The following is an 18,413-nucleotide window of genomic DNA, read 5'->3' as shown; positions in this document are numbered from 1 at the left end:
ACTGATGACTCAGAATGCAGATTAAAGTATTTTTTTCTCTTTTTTGAACAAAAATATGGAAATTTGCCTTCTATGATTATAATATTTGTAATAGATTTTATTGGTCTTGCCTTTTCAATGGATCTGAGAAGAAGGAAGGGAGGGAAACTTGGATTTAAAAAAGAATTTTCAACATCTCTGTTTGAAAAAAATAGTAAAAGAAAATTTAATTAGTAAAAAGAAAACATGGAGTCAAAAAATAAAAGTGCAGAAGAAGACATTGAAAAAATTTTTTACTATCTTTGACTGCTTAAAAATCTATAAGTAATTAGGAATTTTAAATTGTCAAATTGTGGCTTTAACTGCATAGTTAGTTTTTCCAAGTAGTTAAAAACATTTCTCGGAAGAAGTTTTATTTTGTTTCATTTTCCCCCAGAACCTGCTCTATAGCTTCCAACTAATTAAATAGGGACATCTCTCTTGAGTACCTGCTTTGACTAATAAAATTGTTGAGAGCAGTCTTTATTTTTCTTTCTGACTCCTCTTCTGAAACTTTGATCAGTTCTTTTACTTCTTCTATATTTTCTTCCTGAAAACAAAAAGCAGAGGAGAAACTCATGAGTTACTTCAGACAGGTCTTACTTGTCACCTGCTGTGATTATTTATGTTGCATTTGTCTAATTTTATATGATACCACGGGGAGGACTGTTCCCCAGATTTTTTTATACCCAGGGCTGAATATTACAATAGATATTAACTAATTAAACAATTATTGAGCATATAGTTATTAAGTACTCTAAAGGCTAGACCCTTGCTAGGCCCTGGGGATACAAATAGAAATCCAATTTGATCCAATCCTCTCCTGTTTCTTCCAGGCACTAGCCAGATCTTTCAATGCTTCTCTCTCATTTTCAAGCCCTTCTGACCTACTGGGTCCTTCCCTGGATCTACAAAAATACTGAAGCTTCCTCAATCTTAAATACCCTGTAACTAACCTGATATCCCTTTAAGCTATCTTCCTATATCTCTCCTCCCTTTAATTACTAGGCTCTTAGAAAGTCATCAATACTCATAATTGCCACTCTTTTACATTTTAACCACATGCCATGCAGCTTTCTACCATAATACTCAACTGAAACTGCATTCTCCAAATTAAAGATTGCTTTATTTCAAAATTCAGTTCCCTTTTAAAGTCCTTGTTTTTTCTCTATTTCTGAAGCTGTTGATATTGACTACTATTTTCTCCTAGTATTTTCTTTCCCCTGCTTCTATGACTCTTTTCAATAAGTGCTTAATGTATGTTTATCAATTGGTTGATTAGTTCTCTACCTACCTGATCACTTTTTCTTAATCTTCTATCCACCACCACCCTCCTTATACCCAACCACCAATGCTGGCTTCCTCTGAGGTTCTGTTCTGGAAGCTCTTTTCTCTCCACATTTTTCCCCTTCTGAAATTCTTGTAGTATCACATTTTCAGCTATCACTTATGATTTAAGAAAAAAAACACTAGGAGGAATCACAAATTTTATTCTATTATCTAGTTCAAATTTCTCATTTAAAAAAAAAAGGAAACTGAAGATCAGAGAATTTCAATGACTTATCCAAAGTTATACAAGTAGTAACTAGTGGTGTTGGGAGGTAAACCCCGATTGTCTTTGTAATATATCATTCTACTTCCCTCTATTTTAATACATATGATTTGGTGTTAAAGTTATATATGTATGTGCATATATATGTATATATATAGCTTATATATTAATTATAATATATATTTAACAGAGTCTTAAGGTTTACAGAGCATTTTGCTTATGTTAATTCATTTGATTTCAAAATAACCCTTTACAATAGTTGCTATTATAAATCCCTATCTCATAGATGAAGAAACTGAAGCAAAAAGACATCAAGTGTCTTGCTTGGAGTCACACAACTAATTAGTGTTTGAGAGAGGATTTGTACTCAAGTTTTCCTGACTCTGATCCCTTTTTTCTACTTACTGTACCACCTGGCTGCTCCTACTGGCAACTGGTATATTTTCTTTCAAGAGTATAAGCTCCATGAGAGAAGGAATCTTATCCTGTTTAAATTCCAAGCTAGCACCATCTTGTATACATAACTTATAATAAGTATAAATAGAGCACCTAGGTAGCTAAGTGGATATAGTATCAGGCTTGGAAAATAATAGGAAGCTCTAAGTTATTGCTGAAGACAACCAGATGGCCCAGTATATAAAGTGCTGAGCTTGGAATCAGGAAGTTTCATCTTCCTGAGTTCAAATCTAGGCTCAGTCACTTACTGAGTGATCCTAGTTAAGTCACTTCACCTTGTTTACCTCAGTTTCCTCATCTGGAAAATGAATTGGAGAAGAAAATTGAAAACTCCAATATCTTTGCCAAAAAAACCTCAAATGAGGTCACAAGGAGTCAGACATGACTGAAAATGACAGAATACCACCACCAACAATAAATATTTAAATGTAATTAAGTCAGTAATCTTAGAAACATATTTGCCCAAAATAGAAGAACCAGCTTTTACACATGGATGAAACCATCTGCCAAATAGCTAGGCATAATTTAACAGAAGGAAAAGGCCCTTCTACCCCATCTGTTTACTGATACCTAAAATTCTATTTAAAAGAGGCAAAGCTTCTCATTAAAAAATAAGAGATGAAAGTTCAAGTGTGAACAGAGGGAGAATATTGATCAAAAGACCCATGATAGTGTATGGAGTTGTGCTAAGTAACAAAGTAGAAGTTGTAGATATCAAACAAAGGCTCCATGTTACAGAGTTACCTTGGAATTGGCTTTGTATCAATAAAAGTCACTTTTTAAAAAAATCTAGCTCATAGCTTTGGAGCCCTCTATCTTTGAGGAAAGTTTACATTGTACAAAAGAAATTTTTTGTTACCTTAGAATTGGCTTTGTATCAATAGAACTCAGTTTTTTAAAATCTAGCTTACATCTCTGGAGCTTTCTATCTTTGAAGAAAGTTTACGTTTTACAAAAGAAATTTCTTGTTCCTAGATTGAGTTGAAGGATGGAAAAGGGAAAGGAGGGAGAGGAATGAACAGAAATTCTTATATATTGTGCAACCTCAGGAAATTTTTAGTGAAACTCGAGCCAAGGCTCTCTCCTAGACAGCTGAGAAATGTTTTTTATCCCTCTGGTTCTTCATTCATTTCAAAGATTTTCACCCCATTAAAAACCACTTACGAGGCTGTCAGCCATTTTGTCCAGCATATTGGACCAGTGGAGCCTGAAGGTCTGATCTCCCCATGAGCTCATGAAGTAGACACATGGTTTCTTAGCCTCAAATGGCAAGTAGTGATAATTCCTGTGAAAGACATTAGCTGGTCAAGAATAAACAGATTTTAGAAATGCAGAAAGAATGCTCAACCTGTAGTCAGAAGAAACTTGGGTTCAAAGACTGACCCTGATACTTAATAATTATTATGAGACTGGGAAAATAGTTTTATATCTTTGAGCCTCAGTGTTTTCATCCATAAAATGGGAATAATAATAAAAATTGTGTTATGGGCCAGAACTCAAAACAAGGATTCTTACAAGGTGCTAATTCAGTGGAATTGATGATACAATGGTTATCTAGTTTATCATGGTGCTTAACAGTTCTATAGATTGTATGATTGATTTGTATGATTGTATGACTGATAGTATGATTGATTTAATATTACAACAAATAATGGTTTCCTAGTGACATAATGACTAGTTTATACTCAGTAGAGAGCATATAAACTGGAAGCCCAGGAGAGAGAGAGAGATTCAATTCCATCTTCAATCAGGCTCCTGGTGGCTGGCCTAGCCTTCTGCACTTCCCCCACTGAGATCAAAGCTACTATGAAGGCCAGGAGAAAGCTAGCTGAGCCCCAGGCAAAGGAGACAATAAAGACTTTTGGACTTTAACACCGGACTATTCTTGTGGTGATTACTCCACTGAAACGAAGATTGCCCCTAAGACCTCCAGAAAACTGAAACAAGAACATTACATTTATCACCCAGAACACTACATTTTGGCACTAGAACATTACACTATTGACTTATGAAACTCAAGATAACCAATGTAAATTGCTTTACAAATCTTAAAAGTATTTATAAAATCCTGGATTTTGATTCAGTAAGCATTCATTAAGTGCTTCCTTTGTCTAGGAACAAAGACAAAATATTACAAAAAGATTTGATGATGAGTTGTTATTGTTGAAATAACTGGGCTACATATCATGGGCAGTGAAGTGGCACAATAAGTAGGGGATCCAATCTGGAGTCAAAAACACCTGAGGCCTCAGACCTTTATAGCTGTGTGACCCTGAGTAAATCACTTATCTCTATTTGCTTCAATTTCCTCATCTGTAAAATGAGGTGGAGAAGGAGATGGCAAAACACTCAGTATCTTTATCAAGAAAAACCCAAATGGAGTCATAGAAAATTGGATATGACTGAAATGACAGAAAAAAAAAAAAACCCACAAAAAGCTACATGCTTTATACTTTGAGGGATTTGTCCAAGAACAATAGACTGAGTACTTAATTCTTTGGACATTGAATGGGAACAGAGGAGCATGAAATTAATAAATAACATTTAGGAGGCCACAAGAATAAAAACTCTAATAATAATGCATGACTTTTTAATAATGCATTAAGGGTCACAAAGACCTTACGGGTATTACCACATTTAATCCTGTTAATCCTCAAGCCAACCCTGCCAGTTAGGCAAGACAGATTTTAAGATCCCAATTTCATAGAAGCAGAAACAGGCTCAAAGAGACAAAAACAACTTATCCAAGGTCATCTAGATGGTAAATGATGTTTCTAGGATTTGAATCTAAGTAGTTACAAACATTTTAGGTGAGGGGGGAGGGGCTAAGGTCTGAATTTGCAACAAAAAAAAATTAAGTATTCTCAATTTAATGTTTTTTAAAAAGAAATTCATTTCAGGTGACCCATGGTCACCTGGAACACAATAAAATTACTCCACTGCCTAAGGTGGAGAGGGAAAGAGTTCTCATCATCTGGTGAGTTCCTTTTAAAATTAATCATTCTTGGGGCTTAGCTATAGGTGGCACAATGGATAGAATATTGAGACTAGAGTCGGGAGGATTTCTGTTCAAAAATCCTGCAGCCAATACTTAGTAGCTATGGGAGCCTGTCCAAGTCATTTGATCCAATTTGGCTCCCCAAATAAATATTTTTTTGCTATTTTAATAGCTTTTTATTTTTCCAAACACATACAAAGAAAGTCCTTAACATTCACCTCTGCAAAACCCCATGTTCCAAATTTTTCTCTTTCCCTCCTCACTCCCTCCCATAGACAACAAGCAATCTATTATAAGCCAATCATGTGCAATTCTTCCAAATATACTAAATAAATAAAATTAATTATTCTTAGGGCAACTAGATGGCATAGCAAATAGAATACAAGGCCTAAAATCAGACAGACCTGAGTTCAAATTCAACTTTAGACAATAACTAGCTTGTGATCCTGGACAAGTTATTTAATTCTGATTGCCTCCCCAAATAAATAAATAAAATTAACTATTCCTGCTGAGTTCTAAACTCAGTTGTTCCTCCATTGCTGAATCATAAGCACTGTCAATACCCTCTACATTTTTGCATCTTGGGACAAAAATCACATTTCTCTACCCTTGTTACATCTTCATCCCTGATTCTAAATCCAGCGGTCTTTTTTTTTTTTTTTAATTGTACTACTTTTTATCAAACATGGCACAAATTGTCAGCAGGAATGCTGGAAGAACTCATATGATCCAGATGGAGTAGCATTAGTCAGAAAAACTTTTTTTTCCCCACTGAAAGGTAAATAATTATATGGTTCCTAAAGGAAATGACTAAATGGACACTACAAAGTGTGTCCAGCTTCTAAAAGCTGTGGATTCTGGTCCAAGTTCTACTGGGCAAATAATTTTTCTTCTCTCCTCAGTAAAATGTGAGCATTGACTTGAATGATCTCTGTCTGTTCCACCCTTCTAGGACAAGTAGAGAAAGTAGGAGAAGCTATTCTTATTGGCATGAACCCAGATACACACAAATAAGAGTCTAGTGAAAAAAAAGAAAGCAGTATGGTTGACCAGAAAAACAATTAGACCTGGAATCAAAGGATGTGAATTAGTAGAAGGATGTAGGAATGGGAAATGGGAACAGATAAATGTGAATAGTACATTCACTAAGAGACTCATATTTTTTCCCTCTGTTCTATACAGCTGAAGCATGAATTTCATTTTGGAAGGGTCTTAAGGTTTGCTGCAGCTAAAATTCCTTTTAAAGGAAATGATAAAATTAGCAAAGAAGCCCCTGCAGTCTGTTCTGCAGGATAATAATCAAACAGATGTCTGATCTATTGTAAGAGGAGCCAAATAGATTCTTGGCAGAAATTGATGTTTGTTATTGCATCAGGAAGAGAAAAGGTCAGGAACCAAACTGCTATCTTTATTCCATCTCAGGTAAAATGATTACCCTGAGGCTTCTATGATTAAATAAATTCCAGCATGATATTTCAGTTGGTTCTAATATGGATTATTTAACACCCAGGGGCAATAGTTTTCCCTTTTCCATTTTCAATAACTGGGAAGGATAGGATTTCTGTCTCAAGATATGTGGCAATATATGGAGAAGGAAAGTAGGGAAAACTGAAGAAGAAAAAAGGAGAGGTCTGTAAGAGCATTGTGAGGCAAAGGAGGTAGGAAGATTCTGGAAATTGGCTTTCACTTAGTAAGAAAGAAATGAATTTGAAAATAATAGAACTTGAAAAATTCACTTTTAACTACCCTAAGAAATTAGTGAGTTAGTTGTTGGTGCATACATGGGTCTATAATGAATGGCAGAAATTGAGAATCCAACACCTCCTTGCTTCTTCTGTCCCCCTTGGATAGCAAGGAACAGTAGATCAAAGAAGGATTTGATGAAAAAACTACCTTGGGAGCTCCCTTTTTTCCAAATTAGAAATGAGCCTCCTTAATTCTAGCGACTTTCTTCTGTTGATTATCTCTAATTATCTCCAATTTATCCAGTACATATCTTTGTTCATACATATGTTTGCATATTTTCTCCATTATCATTTATCTTTCTTTGTAAATCTAGAACTTGGCACAGTCTGACATATAGTAGGACCTTAATAAATGCTTATTTTCTGGGGATTCATGATTATTCATTCTAGAAGTTCTGTTTTATTTTCCTTCTTTAAAATACAACATCTTCTTCAGTGCAAATTACATGTACACTTAAAAATAGAAACTCAGTCTCATAATACTGGAGGTCACTATCCCTAAATTTCTGGGTAAAGATTATGAGTCAAGAGAGTGAGAAAATCCTTTGTACTATGAGACCTATTTTAGATTGCAATCCTTCTTCTCTTTTGCTTCTTAGAATATGTTGTTTACTTCAAAATTCTATTCAAACTCTTATCTTCTTTGTGAAAATTTCTTGACTATCTGAGCTCTTAGCACTCTTTCCCTCAAAATGTACCTCATATGTGTATAGTATCCCAAAAATCTTCATTCAGTTTTAAGCTTTAATTGCTTAAGAAAAGCTTCACATAGATTTTGATCAATTAAAGTTTAAAATCACAGTAAGACTTTTGGGAACTCTTGTATTTTCCATCTACTTATGTGAATGTATATGTTCTATATCAGATAAAATGTAAGCTTCTTGAAAGAAGGATATATTGCCTTTGTAGCTCCAAAACTTATCACATTATTGGACATATAGTAGGAAAATGATAGGGATAGACACTGAACCTGTGTCATTGGTGAAAACATGAAGTTCTGTACCTGAAATAATTAAGAAATAAATGTTTCTCCAGTCTAAAGTCCTTTCCAGATTTATCAGAATGAAGAAAACCTTATGAATATTTAATCAAACTTTTCAAATTAATCAAATCTTCCTCCTCAAAATTCTTTTTATTCCTTTTTTCTCAAACCATTTTATGAATCCCTAGTTTCCTTGAAGAATCAATTCAGGGGACACTTATTTTTAAAATTTTTCTTGATCCCCCAATTCCTAGTGTTTCTCCTTCCCTAAACCATTTTATATATATATATATATATATATATATATATATATATATATATATACACAAAAACACACATCTAAATATATGTTGTCATTTTTCCTGGAGAACATAGGTTTCTAGGGGGCAGAGATCATATTCTGATTTTTGTCTTTGTATCTCCAGTGCTTTGAAATTATTAAACACTCAAAAAAATGTTCATTGAATTGTATTAGATTGTATTAGATTTCTTGGAGTCTCATTTTTCTTCTCTATGAATTGAAAAATTCTAACATGATAGTAGTAATAATAATAATAACTGGCACAAATATAATACTTTAAGATTAATATATATGTGTGTGTATGTATGTATGTATGTATGTATACCCTTTCTCTCCTCTCCTCATTAGGTGATCTCTAAGGTCCATTTTAGCTTAAAAGTTTAAAATCACAGAATCACAGAATCCTGGAGTTGAAAGAAGTCCTAAAGATTTACTAATCCAGTGCTCCTCTGAATCTACTTAGTGCCTTGTTAACTTTTGAAATGCCTGAATGAAAAGGCTCTATAAGTGAATGGCATCATTCCATTAGTCATTATGGTTACACCTTTAAATGTGCTGCCTGCCTGTTTCTACTCAATGAGTTTTTGCTAAACTATTAAAGTGGAGACTGATACTCATAGATTAACTAGTTCTAGGAACAGTGGGGTATCTGTGTCTGGTGACATGAAGGAGCTGTCAAACCATATCCTGCAGGGGAAGGCCCAGAGCCTGTTCTAGAAACTAAACTAATCATCAAGGCTGATATTCCTCACCTGTTCCCTTCTGTCACCAGGGGCTTCTCAGGGTGTGTGGTAGACATGGAAGGGATAGTAATGTCATGGGCAGAGTCTGTGTGGCCTTCCTGAAGCAAGGGTGCATTTTCCTCGTCTGATGTTTCTGGAGATTTCTTCTTACTCCCATGGTAAGAGCCCCCATCAATCAGATTTCCAAAATTACCTTTAAAGAGGAAATTAAGAATGAGAAGAAGCAGTAAGATCAATGTTATTTCTTTCCAATAAACTGTAAGCACCCTGAGGATAGGCACTATACACACAATGCCTGGCCCCCAATTTTTGTTGAATTGACTTAAGGCTCAAAACTCCAGCAAGATTAAACCAAATCACACTAAATCTATGTTTTCTTCACAAAGATTTAATAGAATTTTCCTTAATCCTGTATTTGGTCTAACCTACCTTTAGTCTAACACACTGTCTCAGAAATGATAGATCAAAATAAAGGAGGTTGCTCTGGAAATAAGTTCACTAAAAGGTGTTTTGTTTTGTTTTCCTATTAGAGTAGAGTTAAAGCTTTCTCCTACCTAATTGCAATATTCTGAACAAGAGCTGTTTGTTACAGTAATATATAGCTATCTATATTGAATTAATCTCTGCCATAAAAGGAGCTAGGTCAGGCTTACCTACAGAAACCTCAAAGCTAATAGGTTTGTCTCCAATTTTCCGGTCAATCATGGTAGCTTCAAAAAATGCTCCAAAGAGTAGAAAATCTTCATATTTTTCTGGTACAATCTATAGAAAAGATAACATATATTCAATAACATCAACTTGGGGCTTTTTATTTATTCATTTGATGAATTTGTTATTCTTCCAGGAAGCTGAATCATCAGTGTTTACCTGACTCCAATATTCAAAGTGTCGATCCTGCATCAACTTCCAGATGAATTATTACAGTAGCTCAAAATGGCATTTGATTGTCCCTGTGTTTAGTGAGAGCAGACAAATGAAGCTGTTGGTCTGAACTGTTTCAGATCTAATTTGAATTCTGAAGATCCATCCAGATCACCTAACTGAACCTTACACAGAGTAGGCTCTCAATACATTTTTTGTTGAATTAATAAATGACTTGATCTGTTTCGCATTATGATAAGAACCCATTAGTGTACTTTTGTTGTAGTCAATATTATAAAGAATCATGGGAAGAACTTTGTTGATCAATAATCTAATCCCCTCATTTTTATAGGAGGAAATTAGAACTCAGAGAATTTAAGTAAATGTGTGTGTGTGTGTGTGTGTGTGTGTGTGTGTGTGTGTGATTTGAAGTCAGGAAAGTTAAAAATAAGGGTGGGTTTAGAAAGAAAAATAGAGCATTCTGATCTAAACATGTTATGGTAAATAGAAGAACTAGATATAACCTAGGTTTGCTCTTAAAATATCTTATTTACTTTATTTTAAAATAAGATAAAAGTTAATCTGAGTTAAATCAGTTAAAGCAAATATGCATGTGTATGTATTATACACACACACACACACACACACACACACACATATGTTATGGACCAGAATTCTGTACTTAAAACAAGGATTCTTACAAGGTGCTAATTCAGTGGAATTGATAAAGACAATAGTTGTCTAGTTTACCATGGTAATTAATAGTTCTCTAAGTTCAGTATGATTGATTTAATCTTACAACAAATAATGGTTTCCTAGTGATATAATGATTGGTTTATACTCAGTGTGGAGCATATAAGCTGGGACAAACTCAGACAGGGACTGAGAGACAGATTCATTCACTCCATCTCACACCACCCTGGTGCCAGGCTCTCCTCCTTAGCTTCTCCACTGAAACCAAGACTCCAGGAAGGCCTCTAAGAAAGCTAACTGGGCCCCGGGCAAGGAAACTAGATTGTAAAAGAAATAATAAAGGATTTGGACTTTAACCCCTGGCTATTCTTGTGGTGATTGCTCTACTGAAATTAAGGCTGGTCCAGAGACCTCCAGAAAACCAACATATATATATATATATACATACATACATGTGTGCATACATATTTAATATTTAGTTTTGACATTCATTTTCTATGGTTTCTTTTTAAACTATTTTTCAATTATTAAACATTTTTTCCTTTTTTCCCCCTTCCTAAATATGGGGAAGTACAGAATGAGGAATAGAAAGAAAGGGGAAAAGAAGAGTAAAGGAAAAGGAAAGGGGGAGGGAAATGGAGAAAAGGGAAAGAGAAAAGAAGGAAGGATGGGAAAAGACTGCTTAGATTCTCTTGGAGGATACAATATATATGCAGCAAAGTTTAATACAAGATAAAGTATGATGGTTCTGTGAGCTATAACCAGGCAAAATGATCTAGGAAACCTTGTGGGAGAAAAAGATCATTTTTAGTTGGGGTGATCAAATAGCTCTTATATACAGTGTGCACACTGTAGAGAGATGGTGCCTGACTAATAATGTCATGATTCATGGCATGAATCAGTCTTCCTCCTAAATCCAAATCCCTTTCCTCTATATTATTCTGCCTTTCCTGGTATGGAATGGAGATGCTAGATCTATTGAAAAGAAAAACAGTCTCAGAAGATAACAGCTCAAAGACAAGGCCCTTCAATCCATGAAGTCTGTAGCTGAATCCCAAGGAATGTTAGGATTCATTTTCAGATGAACCTATCTCTCAGCATAGTATTTATCAGCAATCACAATGACTGCAGTCCTGTACTAAGTGCCAGATTAGATGTGAGCTGATTCTGGCCATTTGCAGGTCCAGGAAGAGTATTCTTATTTCTGGCTCTGATGGTGGAAGAGCCTAATAAATGTACAGCTGCCCTGGACATTTCTGGAAAATCCTAAAACCTTAGTAGATATTTCAGTCAAGTAGGTCACTTGAATCCCATCCCAAAAGATATTTTTTAGTCCTAATTAAAATAATTTGTATGACATGATATTCTTGAAACAACAACAAATTTGTTGGTGACTAAAAGTGTTTAATATTGCCTTGGTCAGAGTAAATTGTTGTTCAGTCATTTCAATTATGTCTGACCCTCTGTGACCCCATTCTTGGTAAAAAATACTGGACTGGTTTCTATTTTCTTCTCTAGCACATCTTTACAGATAAGGAACCTGAAGCAAACAAAGTTCAGTTACTTGGTGAGGGTCACACAGCTATAAAGTGTCTGAAGCTAGATTTGAACTCGGGTTTTCCCAGGGTCAGCACCAGGGTCATTGTACCACCTATTGCCAGAGCTATATCCTGTCCTAGTCCCTTACATGCCTCCAGTGGCTCATCACCAGCTGCCCATTGGATATTTCAAACTACCTGGCATCTCCAATTAAACCTATCTCAAATACAACTTTCCTCTAAATCTATCACTTTTTCCAATTTGCCTATTTTTACAGAATACCATCATTTCTCCTAGTTGCCCAGGGTTACAATATTGGTGTCATCTACATTTTATTCTCCATCATACCACTTATCAAATATTAATAATTCTATCTCTATATCTTTTCCATCTGTTTTCTTTCCACTCATGGCCACCTCCTGAATTCAAGCTGAACAAACTTTACTGAAGTCTGTGTAGGGTGAGAGGAAAGAAGGAAGGAAAAAAGAAGGAAGGAAGGAAGGGAGGGAGGGAGGGAGGGGGGAAGGAAGGAAGGAAGGGAGGGAGGGAGGGAGGGAGGGAAGGAGGGAGGGAGGGAAGAAGGGAGAGAGAGGAGGGGATGGAGGAAGGCAGAAATAGGTTAAATGAATTGTCCAGGGCCACTCAACTAGGAAGTTGCTAAAGCCAGATTTGAACTTATGATTTCCTGACATGAGTCTGAGTGCTCCATACAGCTGTCTCTTGAACAGAGAAGTAAAAGGTGGACAGAACAGTCCTTTTTGGATACAGCATAGAATACAGAAAAGGGGATAATAAGGAATTAAGGTAGAAAAGTAGACTAGTACAAGATCCTAGAAATTCTTGTGTTCCAGGCAAGGGAGTTTTTTCTCCCTGCCACTGAAGATTTTTTTGAGCATATGAATAATATAATTAACTATTTCTGTGAGCCTTAGGAGCAAATGAGATTGCTCTTAGAAGGAAAAAAATGGATGCAGGAAAACCTATCAAAAGGTGACTCAAATCAGAAATAATGAGTCCAGCACAAGATTATGGTGGGAACAGAGAAAGGACAGATATGGAAGATATTTCAAGGAACAATTAACAGAACTTAATAATCTTATATGGGAGAAAGGGACAAGGAGAAAGGCCAAGGAGAAAATATAAACGTTTCAAACTTGGGAAACTAAATAAATAGTGATAACAATAGTCAGAAATGGTGAATTCAATCTTTCACTAATACTAATAATTGCAATAGTATTTACATGGTGCTTTAAGGTTTATAAAGTACTTCATATGTCATCTCATTGGTTCTCACAATGACCTATATATACAGTAAGTGTTACTATTATTTTCATTGTACAGATAAGTGACTTGCTCAGAGCCACACCAGTTAATAAGTATCTGAGACAGGAGTCACAATCTGGTCTTTCTAAACTTTAAGTCCAAGCATGGTGCTACCTACTGCACCACCTAATTGCTATTGTAGATATAGAGAAAGATATTTTATGGAGTGCAAACATAATATTTAGTAGAGGATCAGATGAAATCAAACCCAAAGGAAAGAGGCAAAAGTTTGGAATTTTCTCCTGAACTGCTATAAAACAAAGCTTTTTCTGTGTTGAGTGATCCTATATGGGACCAAATAACTCAATTAAGATCACAAAATTATGTTTTATTATCTGTAAATGTTTAACTTGAATACCTATTTAATATGTCCATATACTTGGTTTGCATAAAAACTTTTCAGGTGAAAATGGGTCTTAAGTGGAAAAATTCCAAAAATCCTGCATAGAGAGACTATGAAGTGTGATTTGTTTTATGATTCACTGTACCTGAGCTAAAATGATGGCCAGAAATTCACAAAACTATTCATCACTTAACTTTTTATCTTTTTCTGAGCCAGTTGACTTGGTAAAAGGCAACCTTTCAGATTTCATAATAGGATTATAGAAATATAATCTTGTCTCATATTTTCATTCTAAAGATATGGAAACTGAAATTTAGAGAAGTCATATGGCTATTAAGGGTTAGAGGAGCGATTTAAACCCAGGCCTTTCTAACTTGAAGTCCAGCACTCTATTTTCTGTGCTACACTGCTTCAGTGGAAAACAGGAAAGTACAATCATCTCCCTCCTTATCCCACCTCTAATCAGGATTTACTTATCTTACAACTTCAAGGAATAAAAGAAATAAATTGGTTTCTCACATCCTGCAGCTTGCCCTTGGTCTATCCCTTATCATGAGGATAAGTCTCAATGCTCACCCTGTGTTGGATGATCAAAAAAAGGTCCCTTTTATTTATTTCTAAAATAATAGAAATCAGGAAAAGTCTAAAAGTAACCAATGCAATAAACCTGTTAAAATATTATATTTACACACACACACACACACACACACACACACACACACACCTTTTACTATTTTCTTTTAGTTTAATTTCTGTGGGAATCTATTGGCTATGAAAAGTCTGAAAGAACTTGATCAGGGCAGATAATATGTGAAAGAGAATCTGGAGACTGACATTGAATAATAGATAGTAGACCATTGTCAATATTATTAGTTTAATCTAGTTTAATCCATCAATATTCATTAAACATATTCATTATGTGTAAGGCATTATACTGGACATACAAAATCAAGGAAAATAATTCTTCCTCCAGAGAGCTTATTTATACTCTATGGAGAAAATAAAATATGTAAACACCTGATTTTGGAAAAAACTTTGCAGGACTAGTATTCACTGTGCTTAGTATCATATGCTATATTTATAAACTCATTCTGACTAACCTCTGGTGGGACTTCAAATGGTTCTACTTCAGCCTCCGTTGAATTGGTCTTATCTGACGGAGGGTGTGCTCTTCCATCCTCAGCTTTGTCCTTATCCTTACCCAAGGCTTTGGAAGTCTTGTCTTTAGACAACTTGAGGTCCTTTAGAGCCTTTGAAAACTTAGACTCCTGTGTCCCACCTGACAGGATTTCCACAGCAATTTCTATCAGGATGCGGCCCCTAAATGAGACCCCTTCTCCAAAGCCTTCGTTCAGTTCCTGGTAATCATCCATCAAGCTATGGTTCCTGGGAGAGCCATACAGATTGATCCAAGCAGGTCCAAAGGTAGGCAGAAAACCTAGGGAGATCCATAAATGATGATGATGATAACATAATAGGTAACATTTATATAACACCAAATATGTTCTAGGCACTATACTAAGTACTTTACAAATACATTTCATCCTCACAACAACCCAGAGAAACAGATGCTATGGTTATTCCCATTTTATGTATGAGGAACTCAGGGAAAAAAAAAAACCTGTTCCAGACTCTTGCTGTTGAGCCATTTTAGTCATGTTTAACTTTCATGATCCCATTTGGAGTTTTCTTGGCAAAGACACTGGGAGCAGTTAGATATTTCCTTGTTCAGCTTATTTACACTTGAGGAAAGTGAGGCAAACAGGATTACAGGACTTGCCCAGAGTCACACAATTAGTAAATATATGAGGCTAGATTTGAACTTGGGAAGATGAGTCTTCCTGATTCTCAGCCCAATGTTCTACATACTATATTACCTGGCTGCCCCTTTGCAGGGTCACATAGCTAATAAGTGCCTCAGGTCAGATTTAAAGTCAGGTCTTTTTGATTCCAGGCCCAGCACTCTATCCATAGCACCACCTAATTGCCCCTGTTATTCACATGACAAATCTGAATGTGCAGAATAACCTTGCTTTGAAAATAAAGAAGTTGCTGCTGAAAAATTTCATGGTTCACTTGTTTTCCACTGGAGGGAAAACCCAGTATGGAAACCACCTCCCTTATTACAGATTAATCACTTATTTGCAGCTTTGAGAACTTGAGTTCTCTGGGTCACTGAAGTGACTTGTCCATAGTCAAACAGCTAGAAACAAGCCTTGGACCCAAGTCCTTTTAACTCTAAGACTGGCCTGCCATTCACTACACCATGCTGCCTTTCACATCTACATTTTAGACATAGAATGTTAAAACTGGAAAGAATCTTTGAGATTACTGAATTCATTTTGTAGAAAAAGAAGCTTAGGCTCCAAAACGTGATCTATAAGACCTAGTATTCTAAATCACACAGTGGAAGTTCTTATTATACCACATGAGTCAAATTTATATAAAGCAAATCCTATTTCAGATTTAGTAAGAAGCTTGGTATTTAAAGCAACCCTATGCTGAATCCTTTTTAAAATAATCGACTCATAGAATATTTTGTTGCCATGAATTCATTTCTTGAGTGGTTTCATAACTTGTTTTCTTAAAGAAAGATATACTTCTATTTCTGACAGTATCTAATTATCTTGGATATATAGTCATTCATTATCATTTTGCATTATTCTTCAGGTTATATCTCCTTTTCTGGAAAACATATGAGTAAAACAAAGGAATGAATAAATGATGCATGGAAATGAAGTGGTGGGCGGTGGAGAGAACAGGTTGATCTTAAGGAATCCCATCAGTAAAGGAACCTCATATTTTCACTTCTCAACCTGACAGGACTAATTCCAAATAAACTGGCATAGGAGGCAATATTTTTTCCTTTCTCATTTCTTCCCTATTTGATGGTTCATGAGGGACTAATGTACTTATGGCAAGGCCAGTCATCACACAAGGAACTAAGAAATCGAAAGAATTTTAGTCTCTACTAAATATGTTTTTGCCCTGAGCAAAGTTTGAAAATTGATCCCTAGAGTGTTGCTGTCACTCAGAGGCACTGAGCCTTCACTGCAAAGTATATGATTTGACTGTTCACAAAATGCCTGTGTGCTTTAAAGAATGGCATTCAAGTATATGCCTTTATTTTCTAAATGTTATGCAAAGCATTCTTTATTATGCCTTAGGGATATACATACTTTATCCCTAATCTCAACTCTTTTTACTCCTCCCTATATTAAAAAGTGCTATTTCTAGTTTGAAATGTGATTGATTATTGTGTTTTGTTGGATTTTTTAAAAATAAGGCCTCAAAATCAATGTGACGGTTATTTGGAAATATTTAGTAGAAAGAAGTTTTGATTCCCTCTAGGACCAATGTAAATATTATAGCAAGGATTGAAATATTACTATTGACACCACAATATTTTAAAACCAAAATAGAAAATAGTGCCTGCCTCCAACAATAATAAATGCAAAAAACATAAAAAGCCAACATTGGCTAGGCAAAGATTCACACGATGTTAGAAGATAGAAGGTAGTTTGGAATTATAGCATACTGAGATATGGGATATGGAAGGAAAATGCAGAAGTTTCAACAAGAAATTGAGTTCAAAGAGGGAAAATGGAAAGATCTCAGAGAAAGAAAATCTGTGATGAGAGTATAGGTCAAAGTTCAAATAATAAATTGGAAAGCATAGATAAAACATGTCAATAAAGATGGTGCAAATAAAAGATGGGATATGCTAAATGAGTTTGATATGAATTAAAGACCAGACAGTAAGGATGAAAATAAAGGATTACAATAATCCCAAACTGGTAAAGTCAAGAAAGAAAGTTATGGTAATATGTTTGAAGAAGAATTAAGTGACAGTTTGCCATGCTCAACACTTGCTTTAACAACATGGCTTTTAAGTGAATCAGAATAATATGCTAGCTATCCTCTATTTATTTATTTTTATTTATTTTATTTCATTCTTATAATAGCTTTTTATTTTTCAAAATACATGCAAAGATAGGTTTTTAACATTCACCATTGTAAAATCTTGTGTTCCAAATTTTTCTCCCTCCCTCCCAATTTCTTCCCTTTCCCAGACAGCAAGTAATCCAATGTAGGTTAAATATGTACAATTCTTTTAAACATATTTCCACATTTATCAGGCTGCACAAGAAAAATCAGATGAAAAAGGAAAAAAATGAGAAAAAAACAAGTAAGCAAACAACAATAATAAAGGTGAAAATACTATGTTCTGATTCACATTCAGTCCCCATATTCCTCTCTCTAGATGCAGATAAATGTCTGCATCATAAGTCTTTTGAAATTGGCCTGGGATTGGAATTCATTGTTGAAAAGAGCCACATCCATCACAGTTTGTTCATCACATAATCTTATTGTTGTTGTGTATAATGTTCTCTTGGTTCTACTCACTTCATTTAGCATCAGTTCATGTAAATCTCTCCAGGTGTTTATGAAATCATCTTGCTAATCATTTTTATAAAACAATAATATTCCATTACATTAATATATTATAACTTATTCATCCATTCCCCCCCAATGGGTATTCCCTCAGTTTCCAATTCCTTGCCACTATAAAAAAAAATCTCCTATTTTTTTTTAAGGAATCAAGCTGTTAAATGCTTGTGTACATATTATCCCTTTTATGCTGTCCAAAGCACTTTCAAATCCAAAATCTCATTTTTATCCTTACAATAACTACGGTGTCAGTGATCAACATATATTTTTCTCCTGTTCTTACCTACTTTCCTACTTTTTAGAGAGAAATAGAATATTGAAGTGAGAAGGAATCTTGTCATGATTGAGATCAACCTTACATTTTACAAATAAGGAAAAAAAATCTAAATTATTGATGTTTTGAGGAC

General features: G+C 35.0%; 1 protein-coding gene across 1 annotated transcript in view; it reads right to left on the bottom strand.

Moving 5' to 3' along the window:
- Positions 1 to 18,413, bottom strand: part of FER1L6 (fer-1 like family member 6) — a 277,428-nt gene that overhangs the window by 139,364 nt on the left and 119,651 nt on the right. Inside the window, exons 10-14 of the mRNA XM_031947271.1 lie at positions 14,655 to 14,992; positions 9,449 to 9,557; positions 8,805 to 8,988; positions 3,191 to 3,311; positions 468 to 568 (exon numbers count right to left, since the gene is read on the bottom strand). Coding sequence (XP_031803131.1) covers positions 468 to 568; positions 3,191 to 3,311; positions 8,805 to 8,988; positions 9,449 to 9,557; positions 14,655 to 14,992 — 853 coding nt within the window. The remainder of the gene's footprint in view (positions 1 to 467; positions 569 to 3,190; positions 3,312 to 8,804; positions 8,989 to 9,448; positions 9,558 to 14,654; positions 14,993 to 18,413) is intronic.

This window comes from Sarcophilus harrisii, chromosome 1, assembly GCF_902635505.1.
Source record: "Sarcophilus harrisii chromosome 1, mSarHar1.11, whole genome shotgun sequence".
NCBI lineage: Eukaryota > Metazoa > Chordata > Mammalia > Dasyuromorphia > Dasyuridae > Sarcophilus > Sarcophilus harrisii.
The sequence above is the reverse complement of the archived record's forward strand: the minus strand, read 5'-3'. Positions and strand labels throughout refer to the sequence as shown.